Consider the following 22,854-nt stretch of genomic DNA (forward strand, 5'->3'; position numbering starts at 1 on the left):
TTTCGGGTTTTCCCACGTGTATAAAATGAACAGTATCACCTTCTCTCAGTGGGTTGTTGTGAAGGTTTATGAGATGATAAATGGAAAGGCCCAATGGAACACATTACAGGGCTGATGTTTAATAAATGAGTTCCTTTCCTACTGCCTTAAAGAAAATTAAAAAGCAGCTAAATGGTACCCAAACCCTGATCATATTCCTTTATGATTCCAAAATCTCAAAGAAAAAAAACTCTAAAACTTCAGGTTATATAATTAACTACTATATAAGTCCAGCCTTTTGTGGACATGAAAAAGGAGTAAGAGTCCTGAAGAAATTATTGAGATGTTCAGTCCCCAAGTTTTGTTCTTCCCTCCTTTTCTCTTCTAAGGATGATGATCTTACACAGATGAGCCTGACAACAGAACCTACATTCCATTCACTTGAATAACCAGGGTCTTGTTTATGTATCGGGTTGCTCTTCACTAAGCTGGAGATACTAGTTCAAAGAAAAGTAAGATTTTATTTAATAAAATTAGAGCAAATTTATTCATTTTACAGCTTATAAATGATGCCATCCAAAACTGTGGTAAATTACTTCAAGTGTATCTGGAAATGTCTTCAAATGCAACGGTGTAATTTATCAAAATCTTGCAGAAGTGATGTGTACTGCCAACTTCATTGGTTAAAAAACAAATTACGTTATTTAAATGCTCTATAGCCAAAAAGATTTTCCTTCATCCCAAGGGTATGGATATCATCGTACCACGAAAGATGACTGCTATATAAGGGCCTCACATACTGTGGCATTTGTGTACTCCTGTGCCTCCAAAATAGCACCAGTCATTAAGGAGAGGCTTCAACATCACACCACCACCGTCTGCTTCTTCCCAATAGAGCCAAAACACACTTGCAGGCTCATGAACTGCAAATACACCTTCAGGTCAGTGGCTTTTTAAATTTTTTTTTTTTTTAAGATCTAAATTTGCCTTTTCCTCCTATCAAAGTCACTATTTTCTGAAGCTTATTTAAAATGAAAAACTTCACTAGAGTCAAGCCAATGATCCTTTCCTTCTGATTTCTGTTTTCCTCAGGCTTCTACCTTGGAGGTACCATTTCCCTCTTCAAGGGGGCAGGAACAGTCTTACAAGTCACTTACTACGTAAGACCATGGAATGAATGATACAGCTGCACAACCAAGGTGAGATCCATGCTTTATGAACACACTATTCTCACACGTCCCAGTGACAGGTTTAATACACAAGATTCTCAGTTCATTTTACAGACTCTGGAACCAAGTTGTTCAGAAGATGAATTCTGAAACCATAGTTGGTGTAGCAAATTAATATATCAAAACAAATAAAAACTTCAAATATTTACATTTAAAAAAGACATTTAAAAAACAGGCTACTTATTAAGTAAGTGTGCTTGAACAAACCATGTGTGGAATTGAATTCCATTCATTATGGAGTTAGTTTCTGTTAAACACTGACACTACAGAGACCCCTGGCATCTGAGGACTCAAGAATTTAGTGTTCCCAATCTGTGCTAAAAAATAAACATGACAGATAATTTCCGTGCGCTAATTGGAACCTCAGGTAGGAAGGTCTAGTGCAGGTAAGGCAGATTACTCAGGAGTCAGAAGGCCTGGCACTTGTAACTCAGCGTGGCTTTCCCATTGCCTAAGTATCACCAGGAATTCAATAAAATGCTCTGCAGAGGTCATTTAAATTTTTTGATTACACCTTACTTCATTATGTCCTAGTAATTTCACAAATTTGGACATTCACAAAAATGTTTTGAAATATATCAATATTCCTTGAGAAGGTGGAGGGTCTCCTATATTACATCAAATAAAAACCATGCAGTTTCTTAGAGCTCACAGAGCTTTCCAAAATAAACTACTGATCATACAGCCCAATTAAAAACTCAAAACACTTTATATTACAGGTATAGAAAGCTTCTTTAGCTTAGCATTGCCAATATAGTTAATTTGACACCTTAGCCCTACTTGCAAAGCGGTTAACAGCTTTACAGTGACTTTTTTTTTTTTTTTTTTTTGCGGTACGCGGGCCTCTCACTGGTGTGGCCTCTCCTGCTGCGGAGCGCAGGCTCCGGACGCGCAGGCTCAGCGGTCACGGCTCACGGGCCCAGCCGCTCCGCGGCATGTGGGATCCTTCCGGACCGGGGCACAGACCCGTGTCCCCTGCATCGGCAGGCGGACTCTCAACCACTGTGCCACCAGGAAAGCACTACAGTAACTTGTTTTTATTGTCATTGTCTTTGGCTCAGATGAGGACTTAAGCAACTTGGAAAGGTTTTTCACTTGTGTTGCTTCATTGTTTTTTGTGTGGGAGTGGGTGCAGGTGGGGATTATAGCAAAGAGGGATCAGTTCATTATAATGAAGACAGATCAGGAATTACACAGCTACTAAAATTTCATTTACCATTCCCTTACAAAATGTATGTGGGAGAATATGACTTGAAGACAGAGGGCGAAGCCTTGGGTGTGTGCGTACTGTTTTACTCTGCTGCTTATCCAGCCTGACAGTAACGCCAAACTTAATTTACTACCTAGGGCAAGGGCAACTAAGAGGGATTTTATGAAGCCCAATTAATTTTGGTTCTGATATCTTAAGTGCTTAAAAATTTGGAGTTCTTCAGATTAACTTGAAAAAAAATCAACAACCAAAATACCCCAAAGATTAGATAAAAAACAATCGGTTAACAACTGTTAACCATTAAAAGTTATCCAACGCTTTAACAGGTTTAGGATTAGTTGGAAGTTTGCTTAGTCTGTAGACCAAGGCAACTCTTCTAAAGCAAGATGCTTCTATTAAGGAGAGAAAAATGCTCTCTTAAAAAAACAAACAGAGTGGTCTAAAAATCCCAGAGCTTTATCTCTTGGGTCAGAAATAGAACAGTGGACAACTCAGTTTCCACATGTTACCTTTTTTCTTATAAAAAAAAGAGAGTGAAGTTGGTTTTATACATCAAAACCATTGGTTTTATATATCAAAACCAGAATTTTCATGTTTCACAATTTTGGTGCTAGAGATCCCCAAATTCCTTGACCTTATTTGGGAAGGTGCGCATTACAGTAAACAGCAGCAAAATACCAAACAGTTCTACGGCTAAAAAGCAGCTGGCCGGCTCGCGCCTTTAGAACACTAGCTGTAGAACAGCGACAACATGCAGATTTGCGCCATCAAGCGGGACTTGCGCTTTTCTAAAGGAGAAACATTGTTTTCTTTAAAAACAGTCCAGGGCAGGACGTCTGCAGTCATACCGGGCAAATGCTGAGTTTTGGGGGGAAATGCCAGAAAATGTCCAAAAGGAAGAGACAATAGCATTATAGTTAGTATTCTAAAGGCATGCTTCAGACAGTTCAACAGTGATTCTGGTAAGACCAACTGCTCACATACATACACACACACTCACACAGATTTTAATGGTTTTAAAAAAACCAAATTTGTTACTTTAGAAAAATAAATGCAGTGCATTTTCAGCAATGTTACCGCCACAGACTCTGATTGCTCAGTCCACACATAAGTAGTAGTTGCCTTCTGTGGTGATATGGCTTCTCTGCACTAATTCCCATCAGGCCGAAAAACATTAGGGCGGGTTAAGTAAAGACCGAATTGTTGCACAAAGAACATTTACTCATCAGATCCCACCGATCTCTTCTGTGCCCGTTTCCGGGGCAGCCTTCTGGGTGAAGCTTTATCTGGAAGAAAAGAGAAGGTTCTGATTTGCCTGGCTGTCATGTATGTGTTCAATTCAAAAGCATTTTCCTTCAACTTTACCATTAAGAAAACGACACACATGCAAGAAGACCATCTAATAATAAATGCCTCTTACCTAGCATAGGTTTTTTCACTAACCTTTTAAAATAATCCTTTAAGAGGTAACTCAAAATGAAACTCTACATACTTGTAAGCTGCTAAGTAAATCTTAGAAGTTCTCATCACACACAAAAATATTTTTGGTAACTCTGTATGGTGACAGATGATGACTTACCATGGTGACCACTCTCCAATGTGTACAAGTTATCTATCATTATGTTGTATACCTGGAACTAATGTGTCATTCATTATATGTCAATTAAATCTTTTTGCAATTAGGGTGGGAAAAGATCTAATCTTGATCACTGTGATGTTGAAGCTACCATACAAAATCTTCCTGAATTCTACAGCTCAGCATGTTTATACGTGATACATGCATAAGTAAACTCTTTACAAATAGCATAAAAATTTTATATTGGTTACAAATTAAATTAAAGACTTAATATTTATAAAGGCAGCGAGCGCCACGTAGTTTGCATAATTTTTGGTAATTTCATAAATTTACCTGAAATGAGCAGCAGGTTAAAAGAAATTATACAGTACATCAATATTAAAAGCATCCTACACACATAAGCAGTATCTTTTTACTTTTTTCTCTTATATTAGAGTCTTAGTGTGGTCTATTAAGCAAAAAATAAACTGGTGGTGAGTTTCTTCCACTTCTATCCAGTAAGGAGTCATCTAGAAGTTTCTTTAAAAAAAAGTGAAAGACTGTCTTCTCTCTGACCATTGTCTTTTTCATATTTTCTAGGAGCACCTAACCTATTAGGAATGTAAGTTCCTTGCGGAATAAGTTACACATTACAATTACTTTTCCAGCTTAAAATACACAGTAAATGTTTACAAAGAATATTTAGAAGCTAAAAATTCTGTTTTAAAAACTGCTTAAGAATAATGACTGTACTATCACGTGAGAGCTGGCCTCAGCGCTTTATTAAGTAGGTTGGTAATGATGTGTTTTGGGGGCTCCAGTGCCTAAAGCTGAGCAAAGAAGCACTGTTCTGACAAAGAAAGCCTACAACTTTCATCAAATTTCCAGAAAGGTTCGCCTACGAATTACTGCGTCTTCTACTCCTAAATAATTTTTAAATACAAGCAGCAGCTGAATAATCTTTTTTTTTTTTTTCAAAAAATGCTTCACAATCTAACAGCCACCTGTGTGGACACAGCTGTTACTATGGATGTGAAATGGTCATTACTGACTCCCAACAATGTCAACCCCCTGCAGCAGGGTTTTAAATACAGGAATACACAAAAAAGAGCCTCGGAGAACCTGCAAAGCCTGTTCGTCCAACACACATGGATTTCACTCCATCAGGAAGACAGCCGATCCAACTTACCTTAACAGTGAGTCTAAAACCTTCCCCTCCCACATGTCTAGCTCATCAGAGTTAAGCAGCAGACAAACGAGACAGACAGACAGCAGCCTAGAGTCATGCAGCTTTGGGGAAAATGGCTCCAAATGCCTCAACAGCCTAGAAAGTGGCATTTCATTTCAGCAAAGAACAACGAAATGTGTATAATGGTGCTCTCAGTCATCAAAGGAAACCACCTCCTTCTGACCCCCCCAAAACCCTAAAAAACTTAAAAAAAAAAAAAAAACAGAAAACCTTAAACATGATGTCTCATATTGAATAAATGGGGCGGATCGGAAAATGCCTCCCTGCCCATTTAAAAAAAGACTAAATTGTAGTAAAATGGTAACTCACTGCAACTTTTTTCATATTAGAAAAGAGAAAGGCAAGATGTTAGCAGAAAGTTAAACTGGTCCCTTTCCACTTTCTCGGACTGCATAATCTAATTTCCTACCTCACCTGTGGGGAAATATTATATAAATAACTTTCAGATGGACTTCTTTTTACTTAATGAGATACATGTCACAGTTTTCTAACAGATCCCTGAGTTAAAGTCCCATTACACAGAAGACTTCATAGTTACAGCTTCTGATGAAGGTTTCCCTATGTACACATATGAAACAGCATTTAGCGAAGATCCTATAATTTTTCTATTAAAATCAGCTAACCTGTCACTTACAGTTAAAAGACCTCAGGGAAGTTGAAGCACCCTACTCTGAAATGCAAAACATACAAGAAAAAACTTCTTAGCAATGGGCTCAAATTGTTTCAAACCACCCTTCTTCCTTTACACTCCGAACGAGACTCATCACCCAACACACGTGATATTCTCTCCTTCAACAAGACTTCCTTTGACTCTAAATATGATCCCCCTTTCCTAACTTTTAAGTTGTCCACATTATTCATTCTAGCACATAATCACATACTATTTCACATATGTGCTTTTCCTCAAGCAGAAATGTAAACTCTGAAAAACAGTAATACATATATATTCTTAGCTTCTTTTTAACATACCACTCAGAACCTAGCATAGTGTTATGACACTGTAGGTAATACTTACTGAATGAAAGTACAGTTATACATGATTGGAATTTTGCTCTGTAAGTGTAATAATTCTCAGCTTTTAAGTTCATGAATAACAGGTCAGGGAGAAAGATACTATGAAGCCAATCTTCCAGTCTACACAAGCAATCCTGCTGCACTGTAGAGGCCATGGTCTACACTTCCGCCCAATTCCATTTCCCGCCACACGGAATGCCGGTTGGTGTGGGAAGCCTGTCCTTGCAGAGACCCTCAGCTGTCGCCTAGGCTCTGTGCCAGTGTCTCCGCATCCTGGCCCGCCTGTGCTCCGAACGCGCTTCCACACGCTCACTGGGGTTGCACGGGCTCCTCGCACCCAGCACATCGCACCCAGCACATCCAGCGCACACCCCTCTCTCCTTGTGCACAGACACTCCTCCTCCTAGAGTCCCTGCTGTTAATGGGACCATCTTCCAACCAGCTGCCCAAACTCAGAGCACCCTGACTCCTCCCTTCCTGCAACTACCAAAATGCCACTGAAACCCCAACCAGCTCCACTTCTGAAATACCTTTCTCTTCCCTTTTATTCCCCTTCACTTCTGCCTTAGCTTAGGCCCTAATGGGTCCTCATATGCTTGGCTGAAATCACCTGGCTGGTACCCCTGGGTCCACTAGCTCCCACCTGTTAGCCAGCCTCCATGAGACTATCACATAATTTTTTTCAAAAAACATGAATTTGTTATTTCTCTGCTTTAAGGTATCCGATGGCTGCCGTTTGGCTAGAAGGAAAGTCAGAAGGCTGTAGCAGAGCACATAAAAAAGACGCCCCCTCACAGAACTCGAGAACTGGCCAATGTCAACCCCTTCTGTGAATGATCTCCCTACTCTCCTACCTGGAGAAGGCCCCTCCTGTGCTCTTACTAAAGCACCTACCAGACTGCACTTGCATTTCAACATAGAAAGACAAGTCAATTTATAAACCTGAGAAGAACTTGAACAGCCAATTCACAGGAAAAGAAACAATAAGTAGCCAACAAATAAGCATAGAGAAGCCAAACCTCATTCCTCACTGTAACTGCAGATGAGATGCCATTCTGTGACATGCTGGCAGATTAAAGCATTTTATTATACTTAACACGTGAGAGTGACTAGTAAGAGGGGAGGAGAAACGGGCAATATTACACATTACTGAGAATGTAAGTCGGCACCACCTTTCGGGAAGGAAATGGAACACTTTCCATAAAAATTACAATGTGCATAATCTTAGACCTAGCTCTGCTACTTTTAAGAAATTATCCTAGGGACTTCCCTGGTGGTGCAGTGGTTAAGAATCCGCCTGCCAGTGCAGGGGACACGGTTTCCAGCCCTGTTCCAGGAAGATCCCACATGCCACGTAGCAGCTAAGCCCGTGCGCCACAACTACTGAGCCTGCGCTCTAGAGCCCACGAGCCACAACTACTGAAGCCCATGTGCCTAGAGCCTGTGCTCCCCAACAAGAGAAGCCACCGCAATGAGAAGCCCGCGCACCGCAATGAAGAGTAGCCCCCGCTCGCCACAACTAGAGAAAGCCCGCACACAGCAACAAAGACCCAACGCAGCCAAAAATAAATTAATTAATTTTTAAAAAATTATCCCGGGTAGGAGAGTGGGCAAAGTAGGAGTAGGGGGTCAAAACTTATAACTTCTAAGTTATAAGTCACAAGTATTTAATATACAACATGGTGATTATAGTTAACAACACTGTACTGTATATCTGAAAGTTGCTAAGAGAACAGATCTTAAGAGTTCTCATCACAAGAAAAATAAAATTTGTAACTGTGTGGGGTGCTGTTGGCTAGATGATGTGGTAATCGTTTCACATTTTATACAAATATCAAATCATTATGTTGTGCATGCAAAACTAATGTTATATGTCAATTACATCTTAATTTTTTAAATTAGCCCGTAATTTTATATATTAAGAATATTCATTAGAGTATTAATCTTAAGAGCAAAAAACTGGAAATAACAAACATCCTTCAATATAGAGTAGGCTTAATTCTGACACATTTATATAAAAGAATTGTAAAAGAATACTATGTAGTTATTAAAAAGAATAAGGTAAATATATAATTATCAAAAAAAGACATCCAAGGCACAAGAACTCAGGTTGTAGAACTGTGTGTCACATGATGCCATCTGTGTAAACACACACAGACACAACAGACATATGAGCTGGTACACGTATAGAAAACACTTAGACTAACACGTAAGTACCAATTATTTATGGAAAATGGGACTCGTGGAGCCAGGAGGTTATCTCTGAACTTTTTTTCTTCCCCTCACCGCCCCAAAAAAAGGACAGGACCTCCTGGTGGCGCAGTGGTTAAGAATGCACCTGCCAGGGCTTCCCTGGTGGCGCAGTGGTTGAGAGTCCGCCTGCCGATGCAGGGGACACTGGTTCGTGCCCCGGTCCTGGAAGATCCCACATGCCGCGGAGCGGCTGGGCCCGTGAGCCATAGCTACTGGGCCTGCGTGTCCGGAGCCTGTGCTCCACGGCGGGAGAGGCCACAACAGTGAGAGGCCCGCGTACCACAAAAAAAGAATGCACCTGCCAATGCAGGGGACACGGGTTTGAGCCCTGGTCCAGGAAGATCCCACATGCCGCAGAGCAAGTAAGCCCCTGGGGCACAACTACTGAAGCCCGTGCGCCTAGAGCCCGTGCTCCACAACAAGAGAAGCCACTGCAATGAGAAGCCCAAGCACCACAACGAAGAGTAGCCCCCGCTCACTGCAACTAGAGAAAGCCCACGTGCAGCAGCTCCCTGCAACTAGAGAAAGCCCACGTGCAGCAACGAAGACCCAACGCAGCCAAAAATAAATAAATAAATAAAATTTTTAAAAGTTGTTTTAAAAAAAGCAGTGAAGCCGTACTGCTTTTATGGTAAATGTTTTTAAAAAGTCCAATTACAACTGGAGAAAAAAATCTATATTCTTCTATAAAGATTAATATTTAACCAACTGCATATATAATAAAAACTGAAATATACGTTAGGTAAACTATCAGGCAGTACTGTAGGTTATTCTTTCAAAAAGAGTGGGTAGGTGGCAGTTTTTCTAATAAATATGGTGATAGAAAACCGTTCCCTTATTCAATAAACTTACTGTAAAGTATTCACAAACAACAGCTCCCAACACCACAACAAACACCATTAAAAAGATGAATTGCCTCACCTCTCCTACTCTGCACTGAAGCAACAGGAAAGAAGAGAGACAGGAAAAAGGTTAGGAATATAGAGAATTCACACACTTGTATACAAACTGCAGATGTGGAAGCATTTCTAAATTAAAGCATAAATACAGTGCACAGAATAAAAATGTGATGCATTCATTGCTCATCATATTAGATTCGTACAAGCCATGAAAAGATGAGTGTTGACCAAGCATTTTTTGCCAAATCTAAGATACTTAATTTCCATTTAAGAGAAAAGTTTCCCAGGCGAGCCTGTAAGCGTACTTACTGATCTGATTCAAAGTTTCCTGAGGAATCCAGCTCATGTCAACATCACTCTGACTCGAGGTACCCGTCTCTACCTTCTGTATGGGTCTCTTGCGCTAAGAGAACATAAAAACATTATTGTAAAGGAGTTCCATTATATTATTTACTATAATATTAAAACCGCCCATCAAGCTACCCACTTAAATATATTAATAAACATGTTCTCTTTTAGTCCTAAAACATATTCCTCAAATATTTTTTTAACGAGACAGGAAAATCATGTCTACACCAATTATAAAGAATAAGGAATAAATCTGCACAATTACTTATTTTCAGTCTCTAACGGCCTTTTCCTCTGCTATAAAGCTTCATATGTTACTATACAATTGGTAGACCAAGTAAGAACTTCTACTTTTACAATGATTTTCATTTGGGGAATCAAATCTTAAAGAATAAACTTATTTCCACATTAAACAAAAGTTGGGATAATTACTGAAATGTTGCATGCAGGCAGATCCCTGCATTATTAGCTAAATACACTTAAACAGCTGGCATAAATAAAACAAAACAGAAACACACAATCCCATTTAAGCTAACAACCTCAAACTTTGTTCCTTGAGTATTTGCAGCCAAAATGCTAGAAAGTAAGAAGGTGATTCAATTCCACTGGTCCTATTCTTTAAAAAAACAAAACAAAACAAAAAAACCCACCTAATTATTTACATAAGAAACAGAATATTAATTTTACAGTCCAAAAACTGGACTCTGAATACACAGAGATAACTGAAAAACTGGCTTATACCTAATACATAAACTTACAGCAAAAATGCTGATTATTATGAAAACAAGGTAAAGGAAGTTATGAAAATTAACATTCAAGCACTAAGTATTTTTCTTTTAAAAAGTAAGGATTTATTAATGACATTTACTGCTAATTTTACATAGATTTGATTGCCTGACTTACTGCTTAATAAATAAAGATTAACCAAAATGTCCAGCAATTGTTTAGGGTCTAGTTCACATCAGTGTATTGGACACAAATCACATTATATACTGCGAGGAATAGTATGGGTTATTTTGTTTGGGGGTTGGTTTTTTTGGCAGGGTAGGGGAGAAGAGGGACATGAGGATACAGTGGCAGGATTAGCTACCATGTTCAGAGACAGGAAACCATGATTACACCAGGTGCTTCAATGTTGCCACTCTACAACTCTAACACGAAACAGAATTCTGACTTAAATACAGCCAAATTCATTCATTCTTTTTCAAATGAAGACTCATTTAATTGCTAATCAGAAGTCAGCCCTATAGTCAAGAGTATTAAAGCAAATACATAAAGCTGCATCACTTATAGATAAAATACATATCCATGACAGAGTATGATAGACAGAAGAATGAAATTTAATGTCTGAGTTTTAGGAATAAAAAATCTAGACTATAGAGTTACGTAACAGCGAGAAGGTAAGTATCATCCTGGAGAATGCAGACAAAGGACACCAAGTGCACGTGGCAGCAGAGTCTAAACAGATCCAAATCAGACACCCAAGGTCTCCTCTTCAGGCTTTTATTTATTTACTTATTTTTTGCGGTACGCGGGCCTCTCACTGTTGTGGCCTCTCCCGTTGCGGAGCACAGGCTCCGGACGCGCAGGCTCAGCGGCCATGGCTCACGGGCCCAGCCGCTCCACGGCATGTGGGATCCTCCCGGACCGGGGCACGAACCCGCGTCCCCTGCATCGGCAGGCGGACTCTCAACCACTGCGCCACCAGGGAACAGGCTTTTCTTTTTATCGTTGTTATTATTTTTTAAAAATAGGTCTTCACTGGAGTGCAACCGCTTCACAATAGCGTGCTAGTTTCTGCTGCACAACAAAGCGAATCAGCCACATGCCCACACAGCCCCGACCCCCCGGGCCCCCAACCCTCCAGGTCATCGCAAAGCACGGAGCCCATCTCCCTGGGCTATGCTGATGCCTCCCACCAGCCAACCACCCTGCGCTCGGTAGCGTATATATGTCCGTGCTACTCTCACTTCATTCAGGCTTTATTTTAAAAAGGTGCAACAGGGCTCCCCTGGTGGCGCAGTGGTTGAGAGTCCGCCTGCCGATGCAGGGGACACGGTTCGTGCCCCAGTCCAGGAAGATCCCACATGCCGCGGAGCTGCTGGGCCCGTGAGCCATGGCCACTGAGCCTGCGCGTCCGGAGCCTGTGCTCCGCAACGGGAGAGGCCACAACAGTGAGAGGCCCGCGTACCGCCAAAAAAAAAAAAAGGTACTACAAACCCACAGTGAGAGCAAGAAGCCACAAATAACTAGACTGTACTCAGTACTGTAACCATTTTTGAAGTAAGGCTGTAAGAGCTGTTTATCGATATTTACCTTTCTAGATTCTAGGAGTTGATGAAGGCCAACCACCACCAAAAGCCCAAGACCAGCAAGGAACATATACATAAAGATTCTGATATAAAAAGAGAAAATATAAACTGGCTTTAGTTCATAAAAAATACCACAGCTAATTAAAACTATAATTGTGCTTAAACTCCTAAGAGGTATGAGTTAATTACAATAATTCTAACAAAATATAATTTTTCCAAATAATTTGTGGGGAAAAGGAACAAAATATTTTAAATTAAATGTAGATCCAGGTAACAGTTTTATAAATTTACCTTTAACAACAGTCAGTCCCCACCCCCCAAAAAAGGCCTATGATCTACAATGAATTACTCCATAATTTGTTATAGTCAAAGCTCAGCTAAACAGCTGCGTTAGGTGCTGTCTTCCTCAAATATTAGACTTTGCACAATTTTATTGAAAGTTACTTTTAGTGAACTACATAAGTACATAGTGAAAAATGATTCATCATTCGCAAAGGACACATTTTTCAAGATAAAATCTTATGGTTTATGTTTTCAATAGTAATTTTGGAGCCATGCAACTTAGATGAGGCTGATGACCAACTTAAGAGGACGGGGTGGAAAACAATTTAAAGACGGGAAGAACAAAACGCAAACTTTCTAAAACAATTTTTTGTTAGTTTTAACTGTCTTTCCTAACTTGGTATTAATAGTTGTAAGAATCATCTAAAGTATGAATTTAAGTAGTCAGGATTCCACCCAATCTACACCTAATCTTTCACCATTAAAAACTACAGTGACGGAAGCAAGCCCTACCTTCTGAGACCAAGACCTACACACTGCGACCTTCACTTACGTTTCTCCATCTAGCCCATCTTCTCTCTCAATAACTGTAACTGTTTGATTGAAGACAGCATCTTGGAAAACATTGCCCTGTTAAAAAAATAAATCACAAAAATCGGAAATGTGTTGAAAGAATGAAAGCTTACAAGATTTCTTAAAACTGTTACCCTACAGATACCCTACAGATACCATACCGCTTTCTCATCACTTAGAACGTCAGTAAGACTCAACAGAGTCGTACGTAAGTGCACCAATTCAATGTCAGGGACTCAACGTTATGTTACTTTCTCCTCAAAAATAAAAAAGGCCTCCAACTTTGCTAAAGTTGTCCCCACTTTCTTTGACGGGGATGAGAGGTGTGAGAAACCAGGGAAGTAAAGTAAAAACAGGATAACTTGCAGAAAGAAACAGAGCCCACAGAACACTCTTCAGCTAGAAGCCCTGGCTTCTGTTGTAGGTAATCCTCCAAACGAGAAAGGAAGACCATGAACATGCACACAGGAGCTCCAGAGAACATCATTTTAAGAACTAGACTTGAACAAAAGTCAAATTCATGTTCTAAATCGGCAACGGATTGGAAATCAGTTTATATTAAATGGGTTAATGACTTTCAGTATCAAAATCTCTTTCTGTGGTGGTCTCCAAATAATTCTGTCAGCTCAACACAATTTCAGTTTTCAAATACATGACAATCACTGGGACAACACACAGCTGTGTTGTGTTTTGTGTGAAGCATCGAGGTAGTACTTTTTCAAAACTGTCACCACTTATTGCTGAACTATGACGATTTAAGTCTTATTCCAAGATCTTTCAATCAGCATTCCTCTAGTGACAATTCCAAGATGAAACAAACATTCAAAATGGAACTGAAGCTACATATATGCTTGTTGGATTAAGTTTAATTCTGCTTGAAAACTTGATGAAATACACAATCCTTCAAGCTACTAAACTATAAAGTTGAGGAGGCTTAATACATTGTTCTGAAAATAAGGATGGGGACTTCCCTGGCGGTCCAGTGGTTATAGGACTCGGCGCTCTCACTGCAGGGGCCTGGGTTCAACCCCTGGTCAGGGAACTTAGATCCCGCAAGCAGTGCAGTATGCACCACCCCCCCCAAAAAAGAAAAAAGATGAAAACTCTTTCCCACTTTCCACTAAGTAGTTTTAAAAAAAGACACAAAAGGAAAACTTAACTGCAGCATGAGAAATTTAACTCAGATGTAAATATGTTGATACTGGGGTGATGAAAAGGTTGAATAAGCTTCCAAGAGAGGATGAAATTTCCTTCTCAGAAAACTTTTTCAACAGGGAATGGTTTACATGTGCTTGCTATCTGAAGGAGGACGTGATAGTTGGCATCTAGAGGTCAACTCCCAGCAGTAAAATTCTAGTGGGCTTCTCTCATTCATTCTTTGGATATATGTATCCTATAGAAAGATAGTAAAATATCCTAAGAAAGACAGCAGAGCTTATATTAGGCTATTTGGTTCTCATAAACCATAAACCTTACTAACATCCTAAAAATAATTTGGTTACATTTTCTCTATGAGTGTATAAAATGACATAAAAATAGTCACAGAAAGTCCTTAAAACTTACCAACAGAAGCAGTAAAATGGGCAAAATGCAAGCAACAAAAGGAGGTACAAAAATTACTTAATATATATTAACATCTGAAGAAGTAGCAGATCCCACTGTGCGGCTCACTGTTCCTTTTCCTTTTAAGATCCAGCTGGAGTCACTTTCACTTTCCTACCCCTGCACTTACTTGTCTCTAGTATGTATCACTTATGCTGTGATGTTGTCTGTCTACAACCATCTGCCCCACTGGATTATAGACTTGAAGACAGAGGTGTACAATTTATCTTTGCCTCCCTGCTGCCTATTTTCAACCACAAAATAGGCACCTGAATGAATAAATATAAGAATATTCATTAAACAATGTCAACTGTCCTCATCCATTCTTAACTTAAAAAAAACAAAAGAAGAAGAAGAAGGTTTAGAGAGCCTTACGTTCAAATCTTTGTAGTTCAGATTGATGACTAGACCAAAGGGCCGGCCACCCATGGGCTCTGCGGGAATGAAGGAGTACTCAAAAGTTGCCTGTCTCTGGGGCGGCACTACGGTGTTCAGAGGAAGAGCCGTGAAATTCTGGATGTAGAACTGGTAGTCCTGAGGATAACGGAACGAGGCATCTAGAGATTCAACGACAAAATCTTCTGTACCCTTGTTGGTAAAGCCTACCAGGAACTTCACAATGTTATTTGCTGGAAAATCTAAGAAACAAAAGAAGAGACAGGAAGATTAGAAAACATTCACAGGGTACAAAATAAGCAGACATTACAAACGGGTTCTGGCACCCTTTCCTGCTATGCATGGATCTGGTTTCAGAACCCTTTTCAGCAGAGCACTCCAGCCATCCACTAACTAGCAACTTGGAGTTCGTGTGGAAGCTGAAACCCTTGTCCCCATGGCAGCATTCCAACTTAAGAGTTGAACTGAGCACCTCAATTTCAGACCAGATCACTTCCGAGTTGTATGTCTAAGAAGGAGTTGTATACTTTCAGGAGTAAGATTATCTTGCAGTGGGGCTACATGTCTTGGTGAAGTCACCTTCACCTCCAACTCAGTATCTGCAATCTGTGCAGATAACGGAGAGAAAAATGACAGAAAGGCAAAGTCTAAGAGGTTCACCTGAAAACTGTAATATCTATTAAAACATAACAAAGAAAAAATCCATCAGGCAAAATCCTTATTTGCAGTTAGTCAAAATGCAAACAAACGTGACCCAAGGAGGCAGCTACAAAAATAAATGGGAAAAACCAACAACAACAAAAACCTCTCAAATCATACTTTCTGTAGGCACAGAGCCAGAATGTATGTGGGAATAAAACAGAAAGCTTGAGAAGACCTAGAGAATGAATAACCTCAAATAATAAGTCTTCGATAATTATCCTGTGGTCTACAGAGCTGCTTCATCCAGTAAGTACAGGTTCTGGGGTCAGACACATCTGGGTCTGAATCCTGTCTTCAGAATCTGTTTACTAACTGAGTAACCCTGTTCAAGTCGTAACCTCTCTAAACCTCAGTTCAACAACAATAACTCTCCTCTTAGGGTTCCTACTAGGATTGAATAATACATGCAAAATATTGAAAACAGTGCCTGCCACATAGTTCTCAATAAATATAAGCCATTAGTTAATTTTCTTCTAATGCAACACAGGCTCTAATCAAGGCCTAACTGTAAAGATATAATATTTCACTAATGTTTACACTCAAAATATCAATGTTATTTTACTGTGGCAGTTTGAAAAAACTTTAAAAACAGTATCTTTCAAAGGGACATTTGATTTCTAGTTAAAATAGATAGTATTTATTTTTTCCCCGTAGTTTAAATGCCAGAAACGCTACCTTACAGATATGGGTATTCATACATGTAAGTGGGTTTTTCCCCAAATGCGTCTACGCCATACTTGTAAAATAAAGACCTTAATCATCATTAACGCCCCCCCAAAACTGAGCTCGCCATTTATAAAATTCCTGTGTTTGAATTACAACCAACATTCCCCGCTCACCTTCTCCTTTCACAAACAGGATGGTTGTATCTGCACTTGGTGAAGCTTCAGGTTCACCAGATACATCTTCTTCCTCTTTATCTTCAGCCTAAGAAAAATGTTAAAAGCAGATTACTATGGAAGAAAAACAACATCATTTAAGAATAATGACTTCACTAGATTTGGGACAATATATACATTGCTTCTCCAAGGCTGTGTTGGGATTAGTAGTGGAATGAATTTCATTGTAACTCATCAGTGAAAATAAAACTTCAAGAGCAGCGCATCTCAAAGAGTAACGTGCACGCTGATCTCCTGGGGATTCTGCAGCTGTGGCTCAGGTATAGGGTAAAGCCTGAGATTCTGTATGTATCTGAAATGCCCATGCCAGGAAATGCCCATGAAGCTGGTACTTAGATAACACTTTGAACTGCGAGGTTCTAGACTGTGGGTTGGTAAATTTTCTGTAAAGTTTGAAAGAAGTTTAAAAACAGTATTTTTCAAAGGGACATTTAGTTTCTGGTTAAAATGGGTAGTACTTACTTTTCCCCTTAGTTTAAATGCCAGGAATACTACCTTCCGGGAAAAGAAGTCGTCTCATACACACTTTTCATGCCACCCCTCCCCGACAAGGGCGAAGGGAAGGAGACTCCAAAGGAGGCGCTGGCCTGAGGACGCAGGTAGCAAGTGTCTTCCGCTTTCGGGACCACAGGTCCCTGCTGCAACTATGCAACTGCGGGGGCAGCACGAAAGCAGCCAGGGACAACACGGGGCGGGGCAGAGCTGGCTCTGTCCCGCATCCACATTCTGCCGAGCCGTGCTAGGGCTAGGGCCTGGTTATTGGTCTTTCCATCCCAATTAAGAATTGCCCCATGGGCTTCCCCGGTGGCGCAGTGGTTGAGAGTCTGCCTGCCAATGCAGGGGACACGGGTTCGTGCCCTGGTCCAGGAAGATCCCACATGCCGCGGAGCAGCTGGGCCCGTGAGCCATGGCCGCTGAGCCTGCGCGTCTGGAGCCTGTGCTCCGCAACGGGAGAGGCCACAGCAGTGAGATGCCCACATACCGCAAAAAAAAAAAAAAAAAAATTGTTTAAAAATGTCAACAAATTTTAACTAAAAATTTTAAACCCCAGTGCAGCATTTCTCCAGGCATCAATGAGAATTACAGATACTCATATATTTGAAATGTCCAGGCCCTTAATAAATCGAGATGCTTAAGGGCACCACTGTTTACTGGCATTTAACTTTTCATTTATGTAAATACTCTCTCTCCCAATACAGACCTCTCAAGAGCAAAGCCCGTCTTACATTTTAAAAATTCTCCACACCCACCTCATATGCTTAAGGCACTCAAAACGTTTCTTCAGTGACTGTTGTACAATTCGTTCAATTGTATTATAAGTTATATTTTAAGTATCTTTAATGATACCTTCATTTACAAAGACTTAGTGAATTTCTACTTTTGGGAAAAGAGACCCACAAACAGGAAAAGAGACCAGAAACAGGAAGGTAGGAACCATAAGCTGTCAAATAAGGAGAAAAGGATATACTTGAGAAACCATCCCTAGGATTTGATTAACAGGTTGTGTAATAAAAAGAAATGAAAGCAACAAAGTAAAAGCTTGAAGCACCGGAGCCTTATCAAAACAGAATTAATTTATGGAAGTAAGATGGATGGTAAATGCTGAATTCCATTTTGGACAGATAAAATTTGAGGTACTTATGGAACATCCAGATGTGCTATCCCACAAAGAGCTGGAAACAGAGGAATGGAGCTCGGTAAGGTAGGCGGCTAGAAACGAGATCTGGAAGTCATCAATGTAAGGCGGTGGTTGTTAAAACCACAGGTGTCATCAACATTAAGGGAGTGAGCGGGGGAGAGAAGGTAGTAGAGACCAGGCAGCAGCCGCTGAACAGAGAGAACCAATGGGGGTGCCACAGAGGTCAACGAGGGGACTCAAGGAAGGGGTACTCAGGAAATGCTAAAGAGGTCAAACAGGGGAGGAATGGAAATTCCAGGAAATTCCAGGCCAGGAATTTGGCAGTTAGGTCACTGGTGAGTTAGGAAGAACAGTTTTACTAGATACATGGGACCAGACCAAGCACTGTTAGAGAACAAATGTGAAATGAGCAGAAGAGAAAGTGGTACAATTTCTTCTTTCAAGAACTGTGCTGGTAAAAAGAAAAGAAAACGTGTAGCAACTTCAGGTGGAGGAACACAAAGTGGAGGATGTGAGCACATCTGCAGCTTAACAGAATTAAGTCACCGAGAAGGATCAATGCTTAAAGTTACAGAAAGAAAGAGGATAATAAACAAGATCTCACAAGACCAGATGGGGAGAAGGTGGTGGTGGTAGGGCCGGCCTTAGAAGAGAGTAAAGACAACTCACTGTTAAAGGAGAGATGTAGAAAAGATGAGTGAATAATATATTCAGAAGTAGAATGTAGAAAATCCGACAGAGTCCACACTTGATGGCCTTCACCTTCTGATATCAAAGACAATATTGTTGCTAAGATTTCACAGAGAACTGATTTTGGAGTTTAAAAGTGGTTAAAAACCAATTCTATGTAGGATAAATTACAGTAGTCTAAGAGAGAAAATAAAAATAGCTAGAAGCATGCCACAATGATCTTGATTCTAGCCCAATATTCTTACTGTCACACTATAATTTTATAGTAAAAGTCTCAGCGTTAGGTTCTAAGAGATCTTCTCCAAGCCCTCCTTCTAAGCAGAATCTTCACAGAACATACTTTATATATTGTTTATTGTCCGCTCCTCACCCCCTGCCACCAAAATGCATACACACTGTCCCAAGAACATAAAACTCCATGAGAGCAGAGAATCTCTGGTTTGTTCACCAGGGAAATCTAAAACAGTGCCTGGCACACAGTAGGAACTCAATAAATACTTGCTTATTGAATGAAAGAAAAAAAGAAGAAAGAGGAAACTGACCCAGAAAGATAAGTTGCCCAAGACCAGAAAGCAAAGTAGTCTGTATCCCAAACCCAACAACAAATGGTCCAGTGGTCCTACTAGAATGCTACCCTCACAGACTCACGTTCATATCACCTTGAACTGTTCTTTGTTTCACGTCTCCCTCCTTGCGCCAGAAAATACTTACGGATCATCCTCAATGACTGGCCCCATTCTCCCAAATTCAATCCACTTTGATCCCAGTAATAAACCTCTAAAAGCAAGAATTTTAATACCAAATTTGTCTATATAAGGGCTAAATACATATAGATATAGATACACTATATATATGTATTAACTCAAATACGGCACTAACCAAATCTGTGGGTTCATCTTCTTCCACTTCTGCTTCATCATCTTCATCTTCAATTACAGAATCTTCCACCGTTTCTTCATCTTCTGTAAGATCTTGAGCCGCTGCCAATGAGCCTAACAATAAAATAAAGAACAGGCAGTTAACCTTTACCCTGGAATACCAATGTTTCTAAATCTCAGGTATATAGGCAACGAAAATTTTCCCTCGGAATAACTCAATCTCCCAGCTCACTCGAGTGATGCCAAATTACAACGTGTCTAAGAATATTCATGTGATTTTACCTTACTGCTCGTCTTACCAACTGCACGTTAATTTTAGTGGGAAATGCTGTTTAATTTTAAAAAGCAACTGGAAAAATGAACTGCTAAAACTAAAGATGCCTTAAAGCCCAAATAAAGAAAGTCAAGCAACTCTGTTAAGCACATTAAAGAAAGTAAGTTTGTTTTAACAGTAAGAAACTCCAGAATTTAATCTATCATTAACCACATAAAACAAACCAAAAAAATCCAGGTCTAAAGGAAAAGAGCAATCTAAATATCTAGGCAAGAAATCCTGTTGTTAGAGTTGACTACAGCTCAAAACTCTTAGTACTCGATAGCATGTAATTCCAAGGAACAAATATCTGTATGACATCCATAGTGAAACCTAGCTCTCATAAAACACATTTGGTTTAGTAAAAACTATATTGGTAATTTCAAGCTTGAGAGCTGAGAAAGCATGCATTTATTTTTGCATACAACTTCAAACATGTTTTAAGATACTTTTTATTTCCCCTACACTTAACATCATAGTGAAAGTAAGCATAACTATAACGCCAAGAAACTATACATCATAATTTTATAGGCAAAAGTACATGTCACATTAAATCTATTTCAGGCAAGACCCTCAAAAGAAATTTCAAAGTTCTAGTGACTCTTCCAACATTTCTCAGAAAGAATGATGATGTGGCAATTACGCAGAGGGAAAAAAAACATGGGAAAGGAAGCACGTGCACATGCTGTAATACTCAGGAGAAACAGTATATACTAAGGGGACTGCATTTTAAGTCTTTCCCACTTCCTTGAGTTCTTACTGCCCGTTAAGACTTATGCCAAATATTAAAGAACACTGAACCACACTTTATGAACTGAAAATCAGCTTCAGCTGCTGGCTGAACAGACTAAACAGTGCATTTATAATTTACAAATCATTTTGTAAAACCGGTAAGAATACCTACAACTGACATAATAAAGTTGTACTCAGTTAAATTTCAAGACTTCTCAATATATACAATGGCTTTCACCCTACATTTATAAAACAATGTTTTAATGCTAACCAGTAACAATTTTGTGCCTAAAAAAAAACTTACACTTTTACATTGGAAAAATTAAGAGAAAACATCTTTTGAAAGACAGGCCATTCTGCACAAAAAGTGTTCAAAGATACCCAGTTAGATACTGATGTTTCTTAAGAAAAGAAAGCCTGAAAAAATATACTTTAGATTCTAGACAAGTACGATTACCAAATTTTCTTAAAGAAAATGAAAACATCGACCAGCAAGCAACTCCTAAAGGAAAAGCATTCCTATTTAAACCTGCAAATGAATTAACGGTTTTGGTTAATTCTCCCACTTGGTTTTCTATCCGTTAAACAGAAGCCAGTCAGTTCACTTTTCTTTGCAAAAGAACTCGTGGATACCTGTCACTATCGTTCATTTTGCCACACAGCTTGCTTAAAGTTACAGAATAAAAGGAACTCTAGCGATCATTTAGTCAGACTGAATTCCACAGAGGAGAAAATGGAAGTTCACGATAGAACCAGGGTAAGAAGCCAAGTTTCCACATTTCTGACGTCCTGCTATCTATTCTCACACCAGGTTAACTGTTGGAATAAACCTAGATAAAACACGTACAGCTTGAGCTTCCCTGGTGGCGCAGTGGTTGAGAGTCCGCCTGCCAATGCAGGGGACGCGGGTTCGTGCCCCGGTCCGGGAAGATCCCACATGCCGCGGAGCGGCTGGGCCTGTGAGCCATGGCCGCTGAGCCTGCGCGTCCGGAGCCTGTGCTCCGCGACGGGAGAGGCCAGCGGTGAGAGGCCCGCGTACCGCAAAAAAAAAAAAAAACACGTACAGTTCGAAGGAGACTACATTTTTTTCAGGACAATGCGATGCTTCCACAAAACAAAACGGGAAAAATAATTACAAAAAAAGGAGAGCAAAAGGGGGGCTCAAGTACCGGACATGCCCAGGGATTCTTCAGCCCGCCTGGGAGCAAGGCTAGACAGGCGGGTGAGTTCTGGGGAAATCAACACACCTGGGACCACAGAGGGATGTGCTGATAATCGGGGAGAGGACCAGCAGCACGGCTCAGAGTTCAGGCTAGCAGAAAACAAGGCTTTCAGCAAATGAATGGAGAACTCCTGGCGCGGACGCTACAGACACGTCAGCCCAGCGCCGAGGGGCGGGGACGGGGTGGAGCGGCGGCCGCTGGAGCGCCAGGGGCCGCAGCGCGCTCGGGCACAGCCTGTCCGCCGGCCCTCGTTCCTCGCTCCGGCCGAGGCCGCGGCTGCAGGCGCGAGCCCGAGCCGCAAGCCGCCCGCCGCCCGCCGCCCCCGAGCAAGCTCGCCGGCAGAGTCCAGCGCTCGCGTGCAGGAGGCGGGGGCCAGGCAGGCTCTGGCGCGCTGGGGGCCGCCCTGCGAGCCAGGGGTCGGGGGCCGCGGAGAGAGGCCGGCGAGGCGGACGCCGGACCCAGGAGCCGGAGCCGCCGCCGCCGCCGCCGCCGCCGCCGCCGCCGCCGCCGCCGCCGCCGCCGCCGCCGCCTCCAGCTTCAAACCTGCGGTCGCGGCGTCTCCCACCCACCCGCCCGAGCCCCGCCACCCACTCCCCTCGCCTCACCTCCAGGGCGGCCTCGGAGCAAAAGAGTGGCGGGTAACACCAGCAGGAGAAGCAGCAGCAGGCGGGAGAAGGGCTTCATGGCGCGGCCGCTCCGGCGTCCAGTCCCCGTCCGCAACGACTCTCGGCAGCTCCGGCGGTAATGGCGTTACTCCTCATCCGGGCTTCGGGCGGGGAGGAGCGGGGCACGTACCACGCACGGCCTTCGCCACTCCCCCTCCCTGGCAGAGAAACGCCGCCAACGTGGCTGCTGGGCTCGGAGCCTGGGGAAGCTG

The 22,854-nt window shown here is 41.3% G+C and overlaps 1 protein-coding gene across 1 annotated transcript; it reads right to left on the reverse strand.

Annotated features, from left to right (window-relative positions):
- Nucleotides 1-576: 576 nt before the first annotated feature.
- On the reverse strand, nucleotides 577-22,854 carry SSR1 (signal sequence receptor subunit 1). The gene is made up of 8 exons (XM_079933548.1): nucleotides 22,583-22,854; nucleotides 19,711-19,823; nucleotides 16,443-16,530; nucleotides 14,881-15,143; nucleotides 12,884-12,960; nucleotides 12,053-12,131; nucleotides 9,698-9,791; nucleotides 577-3,704 (listed from the first exon to the last, which is right to left on the reverse strand). Exons 1-8 carry the CDS (start codon nucleotides 22,659-22,661, stop codon nucleotides 3,637-3,639), a joined length of 861 nt encoding a protein of 286 aa, XP_079789674.1. The 5' UTR covers nucleotides 22,662-22,854; the 3' UTR covers nucleotides 577-3,636.

The sequence above is a fragment of the Stenella coeruleoalba genome (genome assembly GCF_951394435.1).
Source record: "Stenella coeruleoalba genome assembly, chromosome: 10".
In the NCBI taxonomy this organism is placed as follows: domain Eukaryota; kingdom Metazoa; phylum Chordata; class Mammalia; order Artiodactyla; family Delphinidae; genus Stenella; species Stenella coeruleoalba.